General features: G+C 38.0%; 1 protein-coding gene across 1 annotated transcript; it reads right to left on the bottom strand.

The window, feature by feature from the left end:
• Window positions 1–1,642: 1,642 nt before the first annotated feature.
• LOC139735795 (protein pelota homolog) lies at window positions 1,643–13,614 on the bottom strand. Its single transcript, XM_071646546.1, has 10 exons — window positions 13,476–13,614; window positions 12,106–12,349; window positions 11,254–11,344; window positions 10,235–10,459; window positions 9,300–9,340; window positions 8,287–8,407; window positions 7,704–7,824; window positions 6,771–6,842; window positions 5,240–5,346; window positions 1,643–3,873 (listed from the first exon to the last, which is right to left on the bottom strand). Exons 1-10 carry the CDS (start codon window positions 13,514–13,516, stop codon window positions 3,782–3,784), a joined length of 1,155 nt encoding a protein of 384 aa, XP_071502647.1. The 5' UTR covers window positions 13,517–13,614; the 3' UTR covers window positions 1,643–3,781.
• Between the last annotated feature and the right edge of the window lie 10,499 nt (window positions 13,615–24,113).

Here is a 24,113-nt window from a genome sequence, read left to right as displayed (position 1 = left end):
TATCAGCACACAATGCAGTACGTATGGGTGGAAATCACTGATCTCTGTGGGAGAACAAGATCAGTGCGGGTGGAAATGGGCTGCATGCTTGGCGGAGGTCTGTACTCTCAGGCCCGAATTCACAAAGGTGGTACAAATGAAACCATGGTTTAAACCATGGACAAAAACCATGGAGCGCCAAGTGTCGCACGGAATATTTCATTACGACATTGGTCATTTCGTCGACAAAGTGACCGTTTCGTTAACGAAATTATCATTTCGTGGACGAAATGTTCAGTTAAGTACAAAATGTTGTAATTTCATTACAAAATAATCATTTCATCAACGAAATGACTGATTTCGATATGAAATATTCCATGTGACAATTGGCGCTCCATGGTTTTTGTCCATGGTTTAAACCATGGTTTCATTTGTACCACCTTCGTGAATTTGGGCCTCAGAGTGCTTCTCTGGTTGTTATTGTTGTCATTGTAATTACTTTGGACTCACTGATCAGGATGACTCAAGCATTTGCCATGATTCCAGGTTGATATAACATTGCTAACTCTACAAGCTCAAGGGTCATGGTGTACAAGGAGCTCTGTAATGAACCAGTGTGTGGCCTGCTGATGAAAGTCAGCATTATGAAGACTCTAGAATGGACCCCAGTAAACCCCTTGACGATCACACCAAACCCAATTCCTGGACCAATTCGGGTTCATCCCCCTCCCCAACCCCCCAACCCCCACCAAAAAAGAAAAAAGAAAAAAAAAGAATGAACGAATGGATGGATGAATGAATGAATGAATGAATGAATGAATGAATGAATGAATGAATGAATGAAAGAAAGACAAAATGCATGGTCCTGTGAATATGCCTTAGTGGGGATCAGAATTAAGGTACTACGTAGGATTTCTATACACATCTTAGCTGCCAGGATGGAGGGGGGGGGGGAGGAGGGGGGAGGGATTGGTCATAAAGACATATCATCAGCTTCTTTGCATGGTGTTGACAATAATGTGAGACCAGGCAGCATATTTACCATCAAGATTAGAAGGTCCATTCCTATATATTCACGGCATGAAATTTTGGGGAATTGGAACCGACGACCTTTTTCGGGACATGAATTTTTCACAAATTCCCATTGGCATTTAATGCATAATGCAGACAAGAACTTTTGCGAATCTTGGGGCGAATCTTGGCGCTCACGAAATTCATGAAAGTAACATTCCTCGTTTTACGCTAATTGCTCATTCTCCCCCCCCCCCCCCCCCCCCCACACACACACACACATACGCTCACACATACACACTGAAAATGTTACTGTTCAAGCCGTTATATTCACAAGGGTTTAATTTTTGCAAATTTCACAAATCACAGTTAGGCTGCAAATTCAACAACACGCAAAAATGTTGCCATGCGCTAGGCTGATAGTGCACTCACAATGGGCTCAGCATCAATTCGCAAAAACAACATCCCATGAAAATACCTGTGACATGCTCATTCGCGAAAATATCAGTGTGAGAAAAATAACGGCGTATAATTAGTACCAGTAATCTCTTTATCTTCTTTGGTAAAGCCACATGATGCAACATCTTCGTCACTGCCATCTTCTTATTTGAAACACCCATAAAAGAAAACAAGAGGGAGAAATAATCTGACTTTCTTCATTAATTTATTGTCACATCTGCTTTGAGAAACATGCACTTTTCCTATATGTCACAAGCTTGCTACACCTGCTGCTACATCTTGCTGAAAATTTAGTCTCTGTCAGAATCAGAGAAAAGAATGAAACTATTTGTGATTGCAGAATCGGACAATGAAAGTTTCTACATAAACTCTCTTTTCTCAGCAGAACTTAATTTTGGAAAACAAACTACAAGTATCTGTTCAGTGAATAAATTACCATACAGTGCACTCCCGTTACAACGAACACGGTTATAACGAAATTTCGTTATAACGAAGTAAATCTTCCCAAAATTATCACCATTAAAGTCTATGGTACAAAATTCGCTTATCACGAACACGGTAATAGCGAAATTTCCGTTATAACGAAGTCTTTTCCGAGAACAACAGACAAAGAAAAACAAAAGAAATGTGCTCCGTTACAACGAAATGCGAATTGCTTTCGAAAATACGTAGCGGAACAAGCATTTATAGCGTCTCTGCATGGGTGAACGCTTCACACCACTCTGTGTTCGCTCCTTGTGTCACGCACAGTTTCTGAGGGGAACTTGCGTTTATTATTGTAATACAGTTATCCCATCACATTTCACATAGCTTTCCAGTGTATACTATGATGAGTACTCAGGAAAAATAATATGATATATATACGTGGTTCCTTGTTTTCGTTGTACAGTATATTGTATTTTTTCGGTTATAACGAAATTTCGTTATAACGAAAGAAAACTGCCGGTCCCGAGCATTTCGTTATAACGGGAGTGCACTGTACCAGGAAATTTTGGCCAGTCACATTGATTTTCCTCATCATTATGTTTTTTCCTTTTTGAGGCCACCCACTTGGGTTTTTGGCAAGTTTGAATTTGCAAATCACTTTGCCTGCAATATACGGCTTACAGTAATAACTGACAATCTCTCTATCAAATACTGTACAACATGATATATTCATGGCATGAAATTTTCACAAATTGCCACTGACGTTCAATGCACATACTGTAGACAAAAACTTTCCTGTGCATTTTAATTTTGCGAATCTTGGCGCTCGCAAAATTAAAATGCACAGGAACATTCGTTTTACAGTACATGTATCATCAGTCGCATGATCATTTTATGCCGACCTGTCGCCAGAGGTTTATATGAAATGGTCTACATAAATACAAGTCAGTGAATGGTTATACACAGTCATGTGACTAATGCAGTGAAGATTGAAATCATATTGCAAGCAGTGACGTCAATTCAAATACCAATGAATTTGTATAATTCCAGAATTTAACTGGCTGCCAATGGGACATATAACATGCACCTTTGCAACCATTCAGACTGGTGTGACTCCACACTATACAATTATATAACGTGTAGAGTATTTATGTAGACCATATAGTATGACAAATATTGTTTTGTCAGTTGTAATGTAACACTTGACAGTCCCTTGGGATCTATGGTTTCCCCTGAAGAAGAAATTTTCTCCAATGCTTTGGGAAAATATAACCTCTCAGAGAAAATATAACTCCTGTGGGGATGTCAAGTGTTATATTACACCTCTACTAAATAAATATCTGCTTCATATTCCATTGCAAAGAGACATCCTACCATCAGACTGATTGAGAAACCCACACAGCGGGTGCATTCCATTTCTGTGTGCGAGTCAAACCCCACTCTAAAAGGGTTATTCACACAGACTTTGATTCTCTAGTTTGGCATCACAAATGATTGTTTAAATATCTATTTTGAGAGAAAGGAGGAACATATCATGAGCCATTGAATAAGCATATGTCCAGTCCATCACTGCTCTCCCCCACGAGCTGGACATCTTGGTATGTGTCAGTCCGAAATCCAGACATACCACTAGGCCAGCTCTGTTCACACTCGAGATTTCTTACCCATCACTTTGCACACTATCTTATTTCTTGAAGGGGAATCCTCTCCCACATGGGATGACCAAGAAAAAAGAGTTGATGCATCATTCCTCCACATCATCCTCACAGGAAGGATGTGACAAATCCATCCGGTGGTAGAAGAAAACTTGAATATCTGCGCTTGATATATATGTAAACATATATCTGTACATATTGTTTAGTCTGTATTCATCTTGTAATTGTCTTTCCATGTACATCGGGAGGTTTCAGTCGTCGTCTGAGCCGGAGCTGTCATCGTCCTCAATGTCTGGCATCGGGAATCGTAATATTGCCGCCAGTCCCGTCAGCTGGTCGAGTTCTACAGGAATGATAGGTAGAAATTCAGGCAGCTGTGATATGATTCTACACATCGGGACATCAATCATTTACACCGCTTTAGACTGCTGTACATGTTACTTCTACTTGAGCCAGCAGTGTTGTCATTTCAATACATATTTCAACATCTTAATCATATTTTGGTATTGAAGCTTCAGACTAGCTGCTCTTAATTTTCACTTTTTATTTCACAAAAGCAGTTGAAATAAGAATAAGAGTATGACATCTGCATACTATTAGATGTACAAACATATAGGCAAACATCAAAAACAATAAAATGAAGTAAGACAAATGAATATACAGATGTGAACAAGCATGCAATCTAAGAGACAATGTCTTCACAACTACCACAAATGACAGACAAAAATTAACATATCCAGACATTCAAAATTCTTTGAACCCACATTCTCACAGAGACAGTGACTTTAGGTGGGTTGGTTGTATGCAGTGGACTCCCATTATAACGAAGTCCTCAGGACGGGCTGTTTACTTTCGTTATATCAAAATTTCTTTATAACCGAACAAATAAACGACACAAAACAAAGAGAGGATAAATTTGCGGCCTGAAGTTTTATTTCATTGTAACCTGAATTTCATTGTAGCAGTGTTTGTTATAACAGGAGTGCACTGTTTACAGCATCACATTTTTCAGCAACTCCACACAGAGCCAAAGCACTGAATGACAAAATACACAATTCTCAGCATGTCCAAGTGTCCTAGTTTGTCCTACATTTTCCCAAATGGTCTTACATGCAACCTTCATTACAAAAAAGCTCTGAGAATCAGACCAGCCAGGTTCCCCGCCTGGTAACTGGATGAAAGAGTTAATTTGTTGTAGTAGTCCCACTCAATGTTATTTGTGGGTTCAACACTTAACTCGCCAAGTCCCAGAAACCAAACTCCTGTGGTCTGACGCTGTATCTAGTTGTGATTATTTGACCATACATTGTCAGCATTTCATGGGGCAGTGTAAAACAAAACAAAATAAACCAAACGAGCCAAGAAAACAAAACCAAGAAAAATCTATCCTTTGAGCTATTAGCTGTTCACTTCTAATTGTTGTTTTTTTCTCGTTGCAGAATTTTATAAAAACCTAACTGCTAAAATTTGTAACTGATTTTTAAACTGGACAATTGTTGATTAGTTTTCTACTAATTTACTGCATATAACAAATTCTATCTAATCTTTCTCAAATATGAGATATTCAGAAAAAATCAGTGTTGCCAATTTAAAGATGACATGGTAATAATTTCTGCAATAAACTTTCCCAAGGATTTGAATTTTACATAATATAACAGCCAAGAGAAATGGCTGCTTCAGACAGGACTCCCAGGGAAATACCAACTTACGTTCTCCCGATACGTGCAGTGTTGAGAAGACTTTGACCTCTCCTCCGTTCTCTCTGACACTTTCAACCAGATCAACGTAGACTTTCCTCTTGACAATATCAGATGATCTGAAACAACATGAAAGAAACAATTTTTTTGTGTATGAATGTACAGATAGGTTGATAGATTGGCTTATAAGAGTAACTATTGCAGTGAATCTGCAAGGTTTCATCCTATGTTGTTACCATGGCAATGAGCTTTCTGCTTCTTTAAAAAACTAGATATATCGCTACAGCTACTGATATGCCTCCGCCATAATGCATGGTTCTCCCAATAGGTCTATAGTACAATGTCTTGACAATGTGTGATGACAGTTTTACACAAGTGGCAAAATATTAAAATGACAGGTTTGACACAAATGTGCTGAATGTTCACTTTCCTAGAACTAGGTTCAATTGGATGAATGATTAAAATGTCAGAGTGCAGGTATTTGGGGAACTGATGATTTTTACTTGACTTTTGACCCTTTTATAAGTTTATGCATTGAGTAATTTTCAAGGTATTGAGAAAAAGTATAATTTCAGTATCAAATGGGAAAATAGCATTACCTAGACCTGGCCTTTGACCTTTGACCTCACAGTTCCAAAGAGAATCACTGTTAGGTTGAACATGCATAAATATGTAAGTTTCATGATGATACCTTGAGTTACTTTCGAGATATGGAGGAAAAAAGTGCAATTTAGCACTTTCACTTGACCTTTTACCTTTTGACCTTTGACCTTTTGGCTTCCCCAAAAATATATATTGGGTAATACATGCCATACATCAAGTTAAAAAAAAACAACCTTCAGGCATATTGCATTTTAAGGAAAGTAGTGATATTTTGAGGAGTTGACCTTGACCTTTGACCCATGACCTTTGACCCATGACCCCCAACTTCCCTAGATAATCACTGCCCATCGGTACAAGCATATATACTAAGTTCCATGAAGATACCTTGAACCATTTGCGAGATATGGAGAAAAACATGAAATTTCAATTTTTTTTTCACAAAATAACCTGTGACCTTTGACCTTTGACCCAGTGACCCTAAAATCCACACAAAGTATTATCCCCCAAGGATATACCCTCATACCAAGTTTGATGTAAAACCACCACACGGTTCTTGAGATATCGACAAAAACAAAACGGGACGGACGGACGGACGGACGGACGACCCGAAAACATAATGCCTCTGGCCACTTCGTTGCGGAGGCATAAAAATGAATCTTACACAGCAACACCTTAAAATTCAATATATGTGACAACCCAATTTAAAACCCACAAAGTAGGGCCAAATGAATTCAATTTTTTTTGCATACTTTTCAAGAGGAAGCTCTCAGCTTTAATATGATATATGACTTGTTAAAATTGGACCATCCTAACCCATTCAAAAGGTGATTGAAATTAAAGAGGTCAGAAGTGCAGTTTAACAGAAAAGGGAGAACAGACAATTTAAAGACAATGGGAGCTGTAAAGAGGGCTGAAACATGGTGTGGGTGTGCAAACTCACCTGAATAGTTTGTCACTGATTAGGAGAGTTTCAATGGCGAGGCCTTCATTGGCTGTCTGGATCTGCTTCAGTCTAGAAAGATGGGGAAAACAAGCAAGGATATATAAAATGATACATGTATAATCAAGTGGTTGTAGTTACCTGCACCAACATTACTGACTCAACAAAATGCCAAAGGCCTCAGCCTCCCTCGGAAGCTGTGGCTCATCCTGAACCGTATCAGCGACCCCAATGCATGGACAGGTCACTGCACTATAAATGGGGATGTGTGGATTGTTCGGCATGTGACTGCGGCCATCCGGACCCAACCCTGCATCACATTGTGAAAAACTGCCACCTTTGGAAGTTATAAGGAAAGCTTACAGAATTTGTCAAACCAAGTGATGCTACCCTGGACTGAATCTGCAGCTTGGACCTTAACCTATGAGGCTATGACCTCCCCTTTGTATTGCATCATACAACAGCAAAAGAAGCAGAGTGTGGTGGCAATCATAAAGTAGCAGATTGTCATTTCAATTCATTCTCAATGGTAGGCCCTACCATTCCCTTGAATTGGACTAGCATTTTTCTGGTGTACAATCTACATTTTGTACTTTTTATACTCCTGTCAAAGCACTCTTATTGTAGTAAAACATTTTCAACATCTCATCCAGAGCTGAGCAGCTACCAATATGGTAGTAAAGTTTTGTCAAACCTGAATCACAAAATGAAGACCCCCACTGGATTAATCAAAGGCACAACATTCAAGGCTCATTTCATAGGAAGTTTCTATGATAGCAAACTCTTACTGCAGTGGCAAGTGTTATGGTTGTGACAAGAATCCTGCTTCATGACTGGCTGTTGCTACAGGAACTTGTCATTCTAGCAAGAATTGCCATCATACAATCTTTTCATAAAATGTGACCCAGATGTTGCCGGAGTGTTCCGACTCACCCGTAGAACGCCCTGTCGGGCTCTGTCTGAAGCATGGCGTAGAACTGGTCCAGTGCCTTGACCTCGCCGGACGCCTTGGTGTCTGCAAGCTTGGCTGATATGGCAGGGTCTGACAGGATTTCTAGGACAAAGTGAAAGAAATATACTGTAAAAGTGGAAATTTTCGCGGTGTTGAAATTTTCGTGCATTTCGCGCAACCAGAAACTACCGCGAAAATAAAAGCACGCAAATATTTTTGCTAGCCATATGTTCCTGTGCTTGATGTTTTGATTCCGCGGAATTAAACACACGTGAAACTCTTCTTACCCACCCAAGCGCCAAAAATTAGTCGCGCGAAAATATCCATTTTTACAGTATCTCCACATAAAGAGGAACTGGAATTCTGGATGGAAAATATGCCGAATGTGCATTGTTATAAAGAAGATCTAAAAAATACTAGTAAATCAAGTGATCCTGCCACAGACAGCACATTGAATTCTGTTTAACTCTCCGAGTGCCACATTCATTTACCGTCCATAGACTTTGTGTGTGAAATCTGTGCATAGTAGACTCATTGGCAAAGAAGGGTTAAAATCCCACCAACCTTTCAAGGCGTGCTTGTGTCCCGAGGAGGCGTGAACCTGGACAAACTTTGACTTGTTCTCCAGCAGAATCTTCAGGTCTTGCTTGATCGCCTGCTGGAACATGTACTCACAGAACTGGTCCTGGAGGTAAAGAAATGAGAAGTAGGAGATTCAGTGCTGATTTAGTGGTGCAGAACAGACTGAAAGTATCAGATAATCTTTTCTCTTGTGTATTTGACAGAGTATGACATACTCAAAGATTGCAGGGGGAACTTGAGATTTTGTATACCGGTACACTTTCTATGTAAAGAACTCAAAAACAAGTTCGGTATATGATGCAGTGTATCTTGGACCTACTGTCATAGCTGTGCATTCTAATATATGGGTAATGAAGTGGCAAACTAATTAAAGTAAGGAAAATTCAAGAAAATTAGATTGTCTATCCCATACAACCACTCAAAACATTCCATACATCAAGAGCTGAAGGACAGATTGTATTTGGTGTTGTCAGTTATAGCAAAATTGCAAATCGTCGCTGGGGTGACATGACCTTGTATCTCAAAGTTCAGTAAAAATGACTTTTGAGGGACTAATGGTCAGACAATCAGTTCAGTGATGTCTTGTCCAAATCCTAGCTGTCTTACTGCAAAAATAAAGCCACCATGGCATTTCAAAGGAAAGGCTATCCCATTTTGCAATAATAGAGTGCTTTAGCTGCCATGATTCATTTTATTTTATTTTTTTTAATTTTTTTTTTTTTGGCTCTCCTGAACATTTGACATTGTTGAGATACAAGGTCTTGTCACCCCAGCAACGATATACATCCCAGATCCAACAGTCTTGTCATGACAAAAACAATCTATTGATTCATCAGTTTTTCTCTTTTAGTTTCAGCCAATATATTCTGGGTGTGACAATGAGATAAAATTCTACAGAACAAAAAATTCTCATTGGTCCAAATAAGCTTGTCATTAAGGATTCTAAAACCATGACATTACAAGTATATTCAAAGTTCTTTCACGCATGATTGTACCTTCACAAATCCAGGACTCCCAACCAGTACACATTTGACAACTGAAAAGAGAAAGAAATACAAGTGCCAGCCCATTACCCTGAAAGATGCCATCATAGCATTTAGTGAAGATAACACAGCTGATGTACGTTAGAATACTCTGCACACACACTTGTGTCAAGTAGTGTTTGTTTCCTATAGAGTTGGTTTGTTTTTGGGGGTATCCAAAGGAATGCTATCGAAAATTGCTTGAGAAAGCTTTCAGGATTGCACTTTCATGATTTAATCTGCTCAAGTCAGTACTGATACCATTAACATTTCACTGCATATAACGGTCTATAAAGGTTTTATGATCTAAAAATGCACTCTGGAAAACTACTTGCACATGAACATTCTACGATGCAAACCAATATTTCTTTTGCAATTTCTTCAGAATTTGTAACCACAGAACGTATGGTGAAAGATGCATACTTGGATTAATCACTTGGCCCACAGAAAATCTTTTCAATTTACTTCCAGTTTCTTTAGCAGACAGTAAATGGTGAGAACACCATTCATTGATTTTCAGATGGAACTCTGCTCTCTGACTGAGCAATTAAAAGGTGAAATACTTCCTTGACAATCCCTTCACAATTTTTCCCCATCTCATGGTTACTTTCATGTCCCTTTAATGTTTCCAGTCTCATAGTAACCATGAATCATAGCAAGAATGACAATGTTTTGCTAAATTACGATTACATGAGTGGACGTTTTACACTATAATGGCGACATTCATTCATCAATGCACAATTCATTTAATATCTATAGGTATCATTTATTCATTCATTTATTAATGTAAGAATTCAGTCACTATGTAAAGAATTGTCCTTGTAATACATGACAGCAGAGTAATCTGTCTTAACGTGCAGAAACTCACATTAAAATCTTATGGGGGTGGAGGTTACTGTTGTACTCACTATCAAAGTTGATATGCCTAAGGATTCCCTGCATGACTGCGTCATAGAATCTGATGAGTCCCTTGTCGTGCTGCTGGCAGAAGCCCTTTCGCTTGCGAGGGATGTTGTGCTCCAGTTTGGCCCGGATGAGAGTCATGCTGGGTGTGACCAGACAGATGTGGGCGAGGCCCTCCTGCATGATGACCGCGCCCACGTCGGCAGTCTGGGTGGGGTCGCATGCCATGTCTACCAGAATCAAGTGGAGGTTAAGTGATGAGGGGGATGGGATGGAGGAGAGACAAAGAAGAGGAAGAGGAGGAGGAGGAAGAGGAGGAGGATGAGGAAGAGAAGGAGGAGGAAGAGGAGAGAGAAGGAGGGGAAGAGGATGAGGGATTGATGAGGAGAAAGAAGTAGTTGAGGAAGAGAGAAGAGAAAGAGGTGAAGGATGAAAAGGAAAAGGACATTACATTTTTCTTTTTAAAATGATTGAACCTCACAACTCATTCTGAAAGACAACAACAGTCGATTCCTACATTTAAGTTTGAGAAAAACATCATGTGTACAAAAGAGGTTAGGATTTCTACACCAGGAGAGTCAGTGCCAAATGATCATGACAGCTTCATGATTTACTGACAGCAGATTTACTATTCTCTACACACTTGCCAAATTTGACTCCAATTCTCACTCCACTATTGCCCAGATACAGTGCACTCCCATTACAACAAACAGGGTTATAACAAAACTCCTTGTTTCAATGAAATAAAAATTCAGGTCCCAAAATTATCACCTATTTACATTATACTGTTTAGTTATAATCAAATTTCAATTAAAAAAAAATATAAGAAAAGAAAACAGCCAGTCCCGAGGACTTCATTATTACAGGAGTGCACTGTATTCAGCTGACTTTAGGACAACTTTTCTCTTTTTCCAGTATATTTCTGTCCTAAAATCCAGGGATAGAGGGCAAGCTGTCATAATGATACATACAATGTATATATATGAGAGCCAGAGCTCACATTACTGTAGCACCAGACACTTACCTATCCTCTCCAGGGCAACAATGTCCCAAGACTGTTTGGCCAAAGTGAACTTTCTGTTCATCTCCAGATCCAATGTGTGATATGCACCCATCTGGAAAAAAGGAAACATTGTGAAATAAATATAGGTTTGTGTTAAACATGCAAATTTACAGACATACGTATTTTCAGAACATACACAACAGCCAAAATAACTAACCGAGATTTCTTTTCATCATAGTTTGAATTCATAGACAGCAAAGGGTTATTACTTTTCTGAAAAAAAAAATATACGGGAATCGAAATTAAATCTATGTAGCATGCTGCATGCTAAAAACACAACTTCAAATGACCAGCTGAGGAAACAACAATAAGATACATCTGGGCAGAATCTGGATCCAGGAATTCCGTAAAGGTGTGGGGTGGGGGCCAAAGATGGTTTCTTTGGGGGCACCCGCACCCCCTTTCCTTTTCTTTTTATTTCTTTTGTTTTAACAAAATATAAAGGGGGCGCCCAGGGCGCCCTCTCTGGATCCACTACTCTGAAACAAGTATGTCATAAATTGTGGTGACATTTTTGTTCTTTCTCCAATTTATCCTTTACTATTTAGCAGCATTGCTCAAAACATTACTTTTTACAATATTGGGAGCAAACCAAATTCTAAAAATATTCTGAAACAACCAACAATGGACTTGCAATTGAAACATATAAGTGCCATACTTGTGGCATCAAGTAAATAACACGGTGTGTTATTATTGATAAAACTTGACCATTGTTGACATGGAGTTTAATTGATACACTGTAATCGTCTTAAAGGGATGCATGAAGACAATTCGGGTAGTAGAAAATAAGTTGTGTCGTCTTTTCTCACTCACCTTCACATACTGGTTCTCCTGAATGTTGCGACCTTTGACCCTGAGCATGCAGGCCTGGTTATCAAAGTCGATGTCTTCCACCGAGATGGTGAGCACCGTCCTGACACGATTGCTGCTGCTGCTGCCGGTCGACGACTCCGTGGTCACTTTGCGCACCGTCGTGGATCGGAGGCTGTCGCCAGGGGCAACCAGATTGTAGGCATGCCACATGTCTTCGGAATCTTCAGGGATAAGGGTGACTTGCCTGAGAAAGGGCAAAGGAGGAGACTAAGTAAGGGACATAATCATACAGACAAAGGTTTGACACTATCTATCAAAAATGAAGACAAAAATGATTCTGGCAAAATCCTAAAATGGGCCCCTATGCCATGCGCATGCATTTGTGTCATCGAAAAACGTTAGGTTAGGGTTAGGGTTAGGTTAGGGTTGTATCTATGGTTAAATTTGTCAAGGGACACAGGAAGTCTTTCCGAGAATAAAAGGGAGAAAGATAAAAGAACAAAGGAAAACAGGAGAAAAGGAAGGATGAAAGACGCTATACTGCAGAAATCGGCCATGCCGCTGTATCATTCACATGTAGGTCTAAATGCCGTTTAGTGGGGCCGCATTCCACAGTTGACCATATACCTCTGAACATTTGGCTCTGTGGAAGAAAGCCCCACCACCACTGTGCTCAAGTTATGACTTCTGTTGTAGGCCTACTGTTGCATGCCAAACAGTGGGGCTGAATTCACGTGTATAGCAGGAAAGTCGCCGGCCACCATACTGGTGGAGCCTATTTCATTTCACAAGTATGCCACGATTCCAAAATTCCAGAATCAGACGTATTTTCATTATTAGTTTAGAACCCCATTCCATAGATTCTATGTTACATGACTCGAGTACAAATCAGTCTGCATATAAAAATCTAACTGTGGATCTAAATTTTACCTTTCTTTATTAATCGACAACAGGATGAACATGCATCCCACCATAACTCTCATGATAAATAATGTCAAGTAGCCTAAATAATTAGATCTAGACTAGATGATTAGTAATTTACTATTTAGATTCTAGGAAGAGCATAACGATAAACACTGAAGTAAATTTATTTAGAATCTAATTTTAACCAGTTAACAGATCATGTTATACTTTTCTAGATCTAGGTCTCTCCGGTGCATCTACACTTTCAGTTTAGGATGTATATCAAGTAAAACAGTCAAAAACTGTAGTTACTTTTGGAGTTTACTCAGCAAAAGAGCTTGGTTTCGATGGCAGATGCATAGCAAACGATAAATTCTTCAAAGTAGCAATCAAGAAGATTCACAAACGCTAGTCACTGTTAGTGGGACTGAGGAAGGATGAATGAATGGCAAAGAATTGTCGCTTACCCGGCCCCATCTTTTTCAAAGTCTCTGCTTATGAGCTTCATAGTTAGATCACTGGATACGCAGATTTCATATGGAAATTTGAGTCGACACTCTAAGATTCATCCTCTCGATCGAAGTGATTTGAAAAACACAAATCATGTCTTCGTACACTGTATGACACAACTTTACCGGCAGATGTTGCAAGAAACTACCGGTATCTCGCTGACGTGTGTGATTGATGGATGCGGTGTGTGTGTGTGCGATTGACCCATTCATTTGCAAACGTGTGCAAAGAGCGCGCAAGAGCGGAAAACATACACACTGAAAACGAGAGAGGGAGCACTCCTTGCTCCTACAAAAGGGTGTCATTTTTGTTCCCTATATCTTCAAATTCACAAATTTTCGGAGATTTTATACTTTTCGTCTGTTATTATTATTTTTTTTTTGGGGGGGATGGGGGGGGGGTGTGTGTAGGAGCATTGGTGAATAATGTAAATATCACGAACAAGAACAAGGCACATGAACTTCAGAATAATGGAGCTGTTTGACTGTGCATAATTAGGCACATGACGTCAAAAAAGTGCGCAAATTTTGATACACGTATGATAATGATAATAAGCCATATTTACCTATAACGAATACCACACAAAATAATAAATTAAAGGGATGGTATAGTATTGGTACAGATGAGGATTGGGCTTTTAACTTTTTGAGAGATACCAAGAAACCACTCATGAAATAATATAAAGCGTACCATTCTAAGAGGAATTGAAACTTTATTTGATGAAATCGGTTTTGGAATGACTAAGACATCCAAAAACAAAGTAAAACAAAGCAATTGTAATAAAAGGTGGGTCCCACCTTTCATTAGGATTGCTCGGTTTTTGGATATCTCAGCCATTTCAAAACCAATTTTCATCAAGTAAATGTTGGTTTCCTCTTGGAATTACATGTTCTTTCAGATTTTAGGTTTCTCATTACCTCATCAAAAAAATGTTATGCCAAAAGGGCACTAATGGTGTACAAAGTCTATAGCGTTAAGGGTCTTTTGGCATAACAGTGGAAGTGGTTTAAGGCCCTTTCCTTTTGGCATAAGACCGACGTAATGTCTATAATATGCACATTGAAAGAAGGAAAATAAAGAAATGAAGAAAAATAAATAGGCCCATAAGAGAGAAAATAGAAAACAATGGAAGATGAAAAATGATAAACGCTTTGACATCCAGTGTAAAGGTTAGTCCATTGACACTAAAGAAATGCATTTTCAAAAACTCTGGACATTTACTATATATAGATCGGCCTGCTTTCAAATGTGTGGGTAATTTTATTCCATAACTCTACAGCTGTCAGTTTGAAAAGTTTTACGCAGCTGTAAAATATTGTTGATCTGGGGATTGACAAAACAAGTTTTGACTGAGAGCAATGGTTTCTTACCGGACGATACTGTTGTAGGATGTGGCCTATAGTTCTTGCAAACTATACCACGGTTAGAATATAGTAGTCAATTCGTCGCTTGATCAGCACAAAATACAATTGTCTTAACCCGTTTAGGACGAGTCCAGAGTATATTCGGGCAAGCGTCTATGGGAAATGCTTGTTGTATCAAAATCAAACCGTTCTCTTAAAATTTGACTTTTCTTTTAATTGTCTTTAATTGTCAAGGAACGTAAGAGATGAACACTCGGAATGTAATCTTTTAAAACCTCTGAATCAATTCCTTCACCTTTGATAACAGGTGAGATATGAGCCTTCCTTTGTCCCTGTACAGAATCATAGTTGAGGGAACAAAAGTCAAATAAAATTTCAAAAGAGAGTACACTAAAACAACGCTCTTTGTGTCCACTTATCGATTGAAGTATCGAGTTTTGTACTGTAAAGTTCCTTTGTTTCTTTTGTTTTTAGATAATTATATCAGTATTAATTGTTAATTCTTCAAGCACGGCTGTTAAAATTCGACAAATTATTTGTCATTAGTTTAAGTAATGAGAATAGAGACCATATTAAGAAAAATCATTATAATCTTACTTGGTCTCTTAATGGTTATGTAACTGAGAGCCTGGTAGGCCTATAATAGAAACAAATATTGTCAATCTCGTATCTCGATTCAGATTGACTTTAAGTAAAGTATGTGAAAATCAATAATTTCCGGGCCTAATGATAAAAGAAGTGATCTCTCAAAGTTGAATGAGGTTTGAAGCATCTTGTATGTTCGTTAAATACCTTGAGAAGACACGAATATAAAAATCTTTACGTGAAATTTCCTTTTTGGGTCATCTCCATAATAGCTAGGTTGACTAACATAATATGTTGGGCCCTATTTATCATCGTTATGCGAAATCCATACTCAGTAATTTGGTGCAATTCTCTTACAATGCTAAAATTAGATTGTAAGTTCTTTCATTCCGCAGTCTTTATTGCAAATATGCAGCTCTTCGTTACTGGAAAATTGAACATAATATGCGGAATTTCGTCTTTGTCTTATGTCTCCTCTTATGACTACTAGCTAATTTTAAAGTTCCAGTATTCATTGTTTTGCCTCCACTTTCCTGAAACAATCGTTCGCGCTAAACATATGAAGCTCCCGGTGAAATCAATAAAAAAGAATCTACAGCTTTAGTTTCGTTGTTTGTTTTTGACATTGCGTGATTCATTTTGTAATAGTGTTTATACCAAAGAGATCTTATGATAGAAACTCTTGCGGTGTACGCACAGAGAGTTCTGTGGGTATACGCAGTGGACAACTATACGAACATTTAACGTAGATGGCGCTACCGTCCTAAAAAAAGTCAGTAAGTAATTCGAGTCCAAAGGGAATCACAATACCTGTATGTCGAAATTGCAGGTGTGTGTGGCTGTGTATCACAGAGCTCCATCATATTATTACTATGTATCAGTCATGTAGCAATACGAAGAATTGCATCTCGCACATCTGAGATAAGATAAGAGTCCATATAGAGCACAAATTTTACAGTAGGCCCATACAGCACAAGTTCCAACTTTATGTATAATATTGAATGTATCATAATGCAGCGATATAGCAAATGCGGTCATAGATTTTTTTTTTCTCGCATTTCATAACTGATGTCAAATACTGCATTAAAAGATTTCGAGAAGTAGCGTTGAGCCTCCATATATTCTCTTTTTTCTTATGTTTGGATAAATGTGATTGATTATAATACTAGTATACGGAGTAGATATTTTTGACCACATTTATCACAAAATGATTCAGGTTGTTCATCATTCACATTTGCATTTTTTGTCCACTACGATGGGGATTATGATCGGATCACTAGACATTCCATAGAAATGATTTATTACACCTCTACTTCTTTATCTTTAAATCACCGTCCAATGTATTCATTAATGGGGCCATTCCACCACATAGAGCAACACCTTTGCAAGACCACTGAAAGACCGTAAAAACAAACAAACAAATAAACAAACAAACATACATACATACAAACAAACAAACAAACAAAACAAAACAAATTTACAGTTCTCTTGATTATCTTTCGGTGCGTATTTAATGATCTTCGAGGTCTTTCATTATTCCAAAGTGATCTTCTAAAGAACTTCATAGTCTTCATGGTCTTTAAAAAGTTTTGAAACGGTTCAAACTGTTTTTATTGATCTCCGAAAGATTCCAGTGAGTATACTGTATCATATCAGATGATCTTTCAGGAATCTCTCAATATAGCCTTATTGGTGTACAAGTAAAAATCCAGTAATCTTCAAGGTTCCACAGAGATCTCTCACTGAGGAATTTGCATGAAATGACGTTTTGTTTTCTCAATGATATTTCAAGGGTTTTTATAACCATTTTATTCTACATAGACACTATCTTTATCCGGTCTTGGAGACTGCTGGGGGACCTTGCCAGATTGGGTCTCGTATGTCAAGGGTCTCCGTTTTGTCAAGTTTGTGGAACAGGGGCTTGAGTGAAGGCATGACGTTCTCATTTTTAACTCAGGGCCTTTTTTTCTTCTTCTCTTCTTTCTCTTTTCACTGAGCTGGTATCAAGACATGGAAACATGACGAAGAAAAGGTGTCAGATTTCGCTGGCCTCGACGAGGAATGATATCGTATGTAGTATATGCAGTCAAGCGAAACATACTCAGTAGACCGTTGAAAGACAACACAACATGATCTCTGTATATCGGAGTAATGTCACGTAGATATCGATTTTCTCATTCTGATGACAGGGAGGTTCAATTGAGTGGATGTGTAGGTGTTCAATTTGAGGACATTGCGCGGTGCACGACCTAATTCACGACACTTTGTCACTCCCCCAGGCAAATCGATGCGTCTGTTACTATAGGCGTTGATCTACAACTTCACAAGATAAGTACAGACGACGAGTTTCATCTATACAACTCTTCAGGCACAATCTTGAGACGATAGAGGAAAGTGAGTGGAAAAAAAAGAATCTCGTGGAAGGGAAAAGGAGCCACATCTTAATTTCTTTCCCTTGAGAAGTGGCAAAATGGAGTAGCTGTAAGTACAAAACTTGTTTTCCCTTTAACAAAAAAGTTAGCATTGCTCCATCATCTTAAACAGAATTAGCTAATAAATATACGTCCTGCGGATATAGATTATGCAAGCTTGACACATGAAAGTACGAATAGATGCTAATCTAATTCATATCGTATGATTAAACGTTAACTGTCTTTTATTAGATTTAAGTAAGCAGGACAGTAGAATGATTTAGGCCTACATTAACTGATATCTTTCATCATGGGTATGAATAGTGCGCCATATTATGGTCTTTCTTAGATGGTTGTTGTTGTTATTTTTACCTGGTGCCTTTCATTAAATTTTGTTACAAAAGTAAGGCAAAACACGTCAGTACCTTGCTTAGATGGTTTGATGACAATGTCATCAATTATTTTCCCTACTCTGCTGATTAAAGTACAGATCCAATTATAAACCGGTCTAATATAGGCACCTTGATACTTTTCTCGCAGTTTCTGATAACGTTATTTTCAAAACAGTAATTGCATGCACACGCATTATCTGAGTTTACATCGTGTTGATCGCATCACGCGCCTGATTGAACTCATCACTTGTGTAGGGCCTAACCATCACTTTATGATATTACCGACATATTGACGTGTGAATTGCTAATTCACATAGTGATGATGGCCGTTATTTTCATAACATAGTTATAGTAATCAAAGGGAGAAGACGCAAAACTGGTCTATAACGGCTCGTTTATCTTTTCTCTCGAATTTTTCGCTAACTTATACAAATTCAATTAAAACTCAGAGCTAAGAAATTGTTGTCATCCAATCACAATGGAATACGGGTATACAGCTTTAGCTGGATGTTAGGCCTACAAACAAGAATATGAATCGTATTCAATTCTTTACTGTCCATTAACGTTTCTACCACTATCGTCAATTTAACCACAGTCTTTTTCATCATCATCGACAGAAGGAGCAGCATTCTTAATAACGTTTTTCTTAATTATCACCATCATAATCAATACCATTATCATCATCATCATCACCATCATCACCATCATCACCATCATCACCACCATCACCACCATCACCACCACCACCACCATCATCATCATCATCATCACCATCATCATCATCATCTATTTCATCATCGTCCATTTTATCATCATCACTATCATGATGACATCCTCATCGACATAAACAGCAGTGCCGTCATATTTTTTATACGAAACCTCGCGTCGCTGCATGTAGTCATAAATATCTGTCCTGACATAATCATTATCCTCTTTCGTCACCTCCATCGACATCATCATCATCATCATCATCATCATCATTATACCACTACAACCACTATAATCGTCGACAATTACACTGTATTTTTGTATTAATCATCATCTGTCATAATGTGAAAATAATCGTAATATTATTCAAGCACTAAATGTCTTGTTGGCTCATTGTTGACCTCAGCGGGAAATATGATTAAAATCCCTCACATGCTGATGACAGGAGGGAACATTCCACACAAACAGTCAACGTACGAACATACACACATGATTATATAAACCCATACATGCGGCACTGTTAATAATCTATCTTGCATATTTCAGGAGGTATTATAATTATGGACATATTATATAGCTTATTTGGTTTACAGAACGTCTGTTGTCTCACATTATTTCTTTATTTCCTCCCTTTACTCCTATACACATTTCTCTGTCCTGTGAGCTTTTGACGCTAGCTGTTTCTCTGTCTTTTTTCTTTAAGTTTATAGTGATGTTCTAGCTCTTGAGTGTATTTATGTGTGTACAATGTGCTTATGTTTGTGTGTCTGTTTGTGTGTATAGGTCCTATGTCTGCATTATTCCATCATTACATGTGTATACCTAAATGCAGCAGGGGATTTAATAAGAAGCACTAAATTAATTATTGCTTTCAAGAATCCTCTATACATCTTAAACTTTACAATTTTCTCTATTCCAGAGAGAAAAAGGTTGATTTTTTAAGCATTTTCTGGCATTTCATGCTGTTCTTTTCACTGAAAAAAGATGAAAAAATACAATGACTCCCGTGTATTGCCTAGATTGCAATGTAGCAATTTTATGTGAAAAAAAAATTATTATGAAAGTTATGTGCTGCTTTATGGAAATTAAGATAACTAATAAAATTATGAACTTAACTGGATTCATTTGCTTCTAACTTTGGCGGCAGTGGATGTGTGAATAGTATATGTGAAGTATTCCTGTATAATGTGGATAAAAGAATATGCTGATGACGACAAAACGAGTTCTTGACATGTCTTTGTAAAGAAGTACAACTGAAGGAGTAAAGGGAGCATTGTGTCACGTTCTTATGGGAGGTTGTATGGGGGGGGGGGGGGGGGAGTAGGGAAGGAAACTTGCGATCAAAACATCGTGACCTTTCTTCTATGAAACTTAGACACGCATCGACACATTCAAGTATATAGTCTTACAGCAAGGTTGCGATGTTCAAGATGTTCGATTGTGTGTTACGTTATGTGTGTGTGTGTGTGTGTGTGTGTGCTTGTGTATTATGAACGACTGCTCCTTTTGTTTGAAACGGACAAGGAGCATCCTATATAATTGAAAAAAAAATATGCTCCTTTTACTTCGAGGGACTGCGGAAAAGTCCCGTCTTTTTAAGTTAGTTCGTTGTTCAGTAAATTCATGTTTCAAAGCTATGTCGTTCAAGTTCGAACTGCGGGAAGCAAATCACAACCAGCTGTGTACATCCCCAAAGCTGCAGGTTGCCTGAAATAAGCACTGCTATGTTTTCCCTTTTGTACATTCATGCGCTTCTATCCAAGTGTGCCCATGATATACAGTTTCGTCAAACTTCGCTGAAAACGTCACGGACAGGTCGAGCAGGGAGCGACCGTTACCATGACAACAACACTGACAATTGACTCCACAGCAGTATATCATGTTCCTCAGAGAGGAACCGGGCCTATAATGTTGCTGAAAGAGTATACCGCGGAAATTAAAGAAGTGTTATGATTTAGGAATGATTTGTCAGAGCTATTAGCAAAGGCATGAATCAAAAAATATTGTGGACCCTGGTAGGCCTATACTGCCGTCTCTTGCCCCCTTTAGTGGGTATTGTTACTTGGTTTGTATTTTGATAAGTATCGGGGTCTGATGTTTGAATGCACAATGTGTGTATATGTGTATGTTTGTATGTTAGTGCTCATTCATTCGTTCATTATTCATTTTCTTGTCTAAACGTTCATATAATGATCATGCAATATGCATATACCCATCAGAATACCGTTTTTTAGTTTTATAGCCTTAATCTATTAATTTCTTCGCTTTCACTCATGTGAACAACTGCAAGATTGAATATTTTCATATGAGTTACGAACTTTTAGTGGCTATTAAATTGTAGGAACGTAAGTTGTTGTTGTTTTGTTCTCATCAATAATCACAAGCATCTGCATGTTTGTAATGTGAGACCGGGATGTGAGAACAGGTGATTCTATATTGCGCACTGATGCAGTTCGCTTTCAAGGGATGGTGAGATGAGAATAACGCACCTATGAAATAGTACAGAGCATGCCATTCTAAGAGGAATTCAAAGTTTATTTGATGAAAATCGGCTGAAACATCATTTCATTTCATTTCATTTCATTTATTTCATTTCCAACAACATTTTCATACACAAAATGACACAACATCAATGTAATGTAGTCACAAAGAAAAATACGTGAAGTTGACACTACTACGCATCACAAAAGCAAAGTAAACAATGAAAATTGAATTGAAACTAAAGTTGCAGGAAATGGAGGAGACATGCTAAAAAGCTAAGCTTGTATTTTGCAGTCTCCTCGTGGACAAAAAAACTAAATAACATCAAAAAGCAATTAGCTAGACATAATATAAAAGGTGTACAACACATACAGACCTATACATATAAACAAACAAACAAACAGACGGACAAACAAACACAAGCAACCTCTCTTGTAAAGAGAAAGATAGAGAGAGAAAAACAAAACACAGTAAAGGAAAAAGAGGAAAAGAGGAAATTATTTTGAAAGAAGAAACAGAAAGAGACAAGAGGACAGGGAAAGGCGAGAAAGGAGAAGAGATGAAGGGTCTATACCAGCACACGCGAGGCACATGATGCGGTGGATCACCGAGGTATATGTACATAATGTAGAAAATATAACTCATTCAACTATATAAGAATTTATGAACAACATCAAAAAACAAAGTAAAACAAAGCGATTGTAATAAAAGGTGGATCCGACCTTTTATGCGGATCGCTCTGTTTGGGATATCTCAGCCATTTCAAATCCAATTTTCATCAAATAAACTTTGGATTCATCTTGAAATTACATGTTCTTTCATATTTATTAAGTGGTTTCTCATTATCTCATCCAAAAATTTTAGAAACTCAGGGGCGTATCCAGAAATTCTGTAAAGGGGGGGGGGCGCAACTAATATTTCTGGTGCCACTTCCGGATTCCATTTCATTATTTTTTTTTTATTTCGTTTGTTTTTACGAAAAATAAAGGGGGGGAGGCGGCGTGCGCCGGTTGCGCCCCCCTCTGGATCCGCCACTGAAACCTAAAGTTAGGTGTCAACCAAAACTATACGATCCCTTTAAGAGATCGAGGCATACTATATCGCCACATGATTATATGCTCCCAAGACGGGGAAACCCCAATTTCTGTTTCGCATTAACTCTGTGAGCACCAACGTTATTTGTTTACATACAATGCCAATGACATCTTCAGGGAGTTGTCCTGAGAGGGGTTATTTCTGTCTCTTGCGTGTTGATAATGATACCTATAGGCTAAGTCAATGTCGATTTAACCACGGCTACTTACGAAACAGTAAAAAGTTAGTTTATTCCGAACAAGATACGTCTTGCACACTGCAACTGCACAACAACGCAGTCACGTTATTAACTCCTTCGCGTTTGGGCGAATATCATACCTGTCAGACTTTGACGAGTGTTGTAATTATGAATCTGAGAATTAATGACAAATAAACATTTTAATTGGCACGATTGTGGACAAGACTTGAGATTAAACATGAAAATTAAACTGCTAAGTGATACTAATTTATCACAGCGTAGCAACTCTGTAGCTGAAAGAATAATGGCTTACTCGGCTGTCTGAAGTCTGAATTGGCGATAATCCTTATTGTTTTCTTTTTATATACACGTACCTTCATTTATATATTGTAAGTTGTCCCAGGCAACATACAATTAGTCAGGTAAGGAAGAACAATGCTGGTGATAATTTATGAGAGTTCTCCGCAACGATGTATGACTTTACAACAATCGAACGTTGTTCATTCATGTGTCATTCATGATTATTGCTGGGGGCTTGATATGCAAATCTATTTTCATTTCCATTGAATAAACAGGGAAAATTATATACAATGCATTAACAGAACACATTTGCATCAATTTCAAAGAAAACGTTAGACATACATGTGATCACGAGTAACAACATAAACTCATTTTCTAAGGTACATATCGACATTGATCGATGCATAATACAAGGATTGGAATGGAAATGGAGGGTCCCACTAAAAAGCAAAGCTTGTAGGGTGTTTCCTTATTGCTACTCAAAAATTTCAACGCTTTTACTTATAATTATTGTTGCAGGCCTTTATCAAAGAATCAGTGGAACAGAGGCCATAGGAATACATGCGATCAAATCTTAATAGATTTCAAGAAAACCGGTTGAGAATTTCCATTTCCGTATTCACCAGCTACATTGTGTCAATCAAATTGAGGGCAATGTATTGGTAAAGTCTCTTTGCTTTGTATGCGCGAAGATCTATATCTCAATGATAAGGGAACATTATTGGAATTCATATAACATTATTTCATATAGTGTTTCTGCGAAAAGACGAACAAAATTAATTCATTGCCTAGCTTGATTGGTCGTGGAGCTGATGGTAAAAAAAGGAGGAATTAATACTTTACGTATACCGCAGATTTTTTTTTAAAAATTCAGTGTATACATTCGAACACAAACTTGTAGTATCATTGACCTAAATAACTTTTTTTTTTGTCTGTTATCGTTCTAGTGAATGAGGAAATTACTGGAGGCGACCTTTTTGTTCCACAAGACTATAGTGACACAAAGGCTGTTAATTGTTAACAGTTGTGTTATTGATTTTAGCGACAATTGGGAACTGTTTTTGGCATTCGTTTTTAAAAG

The sequence above is a fragment of the Diadema antillarum genome, unplaced genomic scaffold (assembly GCF_040938485.1).
Source record: "Diadema antillarum isolate AM-2024a unplaced genomic scaffold, OU_Dant_1.0 seq00000597_RagTag, whole genome shotgun sequence".
In the NCBI taxonomy this organism is placed as follows: Eukaryota; Metazoa; Echinodermata; class Echinoidea; order Diadematoida; family Diadematidae; genus Diadema; species Diadema antillarum.
This window is presented reverse-complemented; position numbering and strand designations above follow the sequence as displayed.

Bases quoted from the DNA above. Each gene is read 5' to 3' on its own strand.
- LOC139735795 (XM_071646546.1), bottom strand. From the start codon at position 13,516: ATGAAGCTCATAAGCAGAGACTTTGAAAAAGATGGGGCCGG. The intron at 9,341-10,234 runs GTGAGTACAACA...TTCTCTTTTCAG, and splicing joins TAGGCATATCAACTTTGATA to TTGTCAAATGTGTACTGGTT. The intron at 6,843-7,703 runs GTGAGTCGGAAC...CCATCTTTCTAG, and splicing joins CCCGACAGGGCGTTCTACGG to ACTGAAGCAGATCCAGACAG.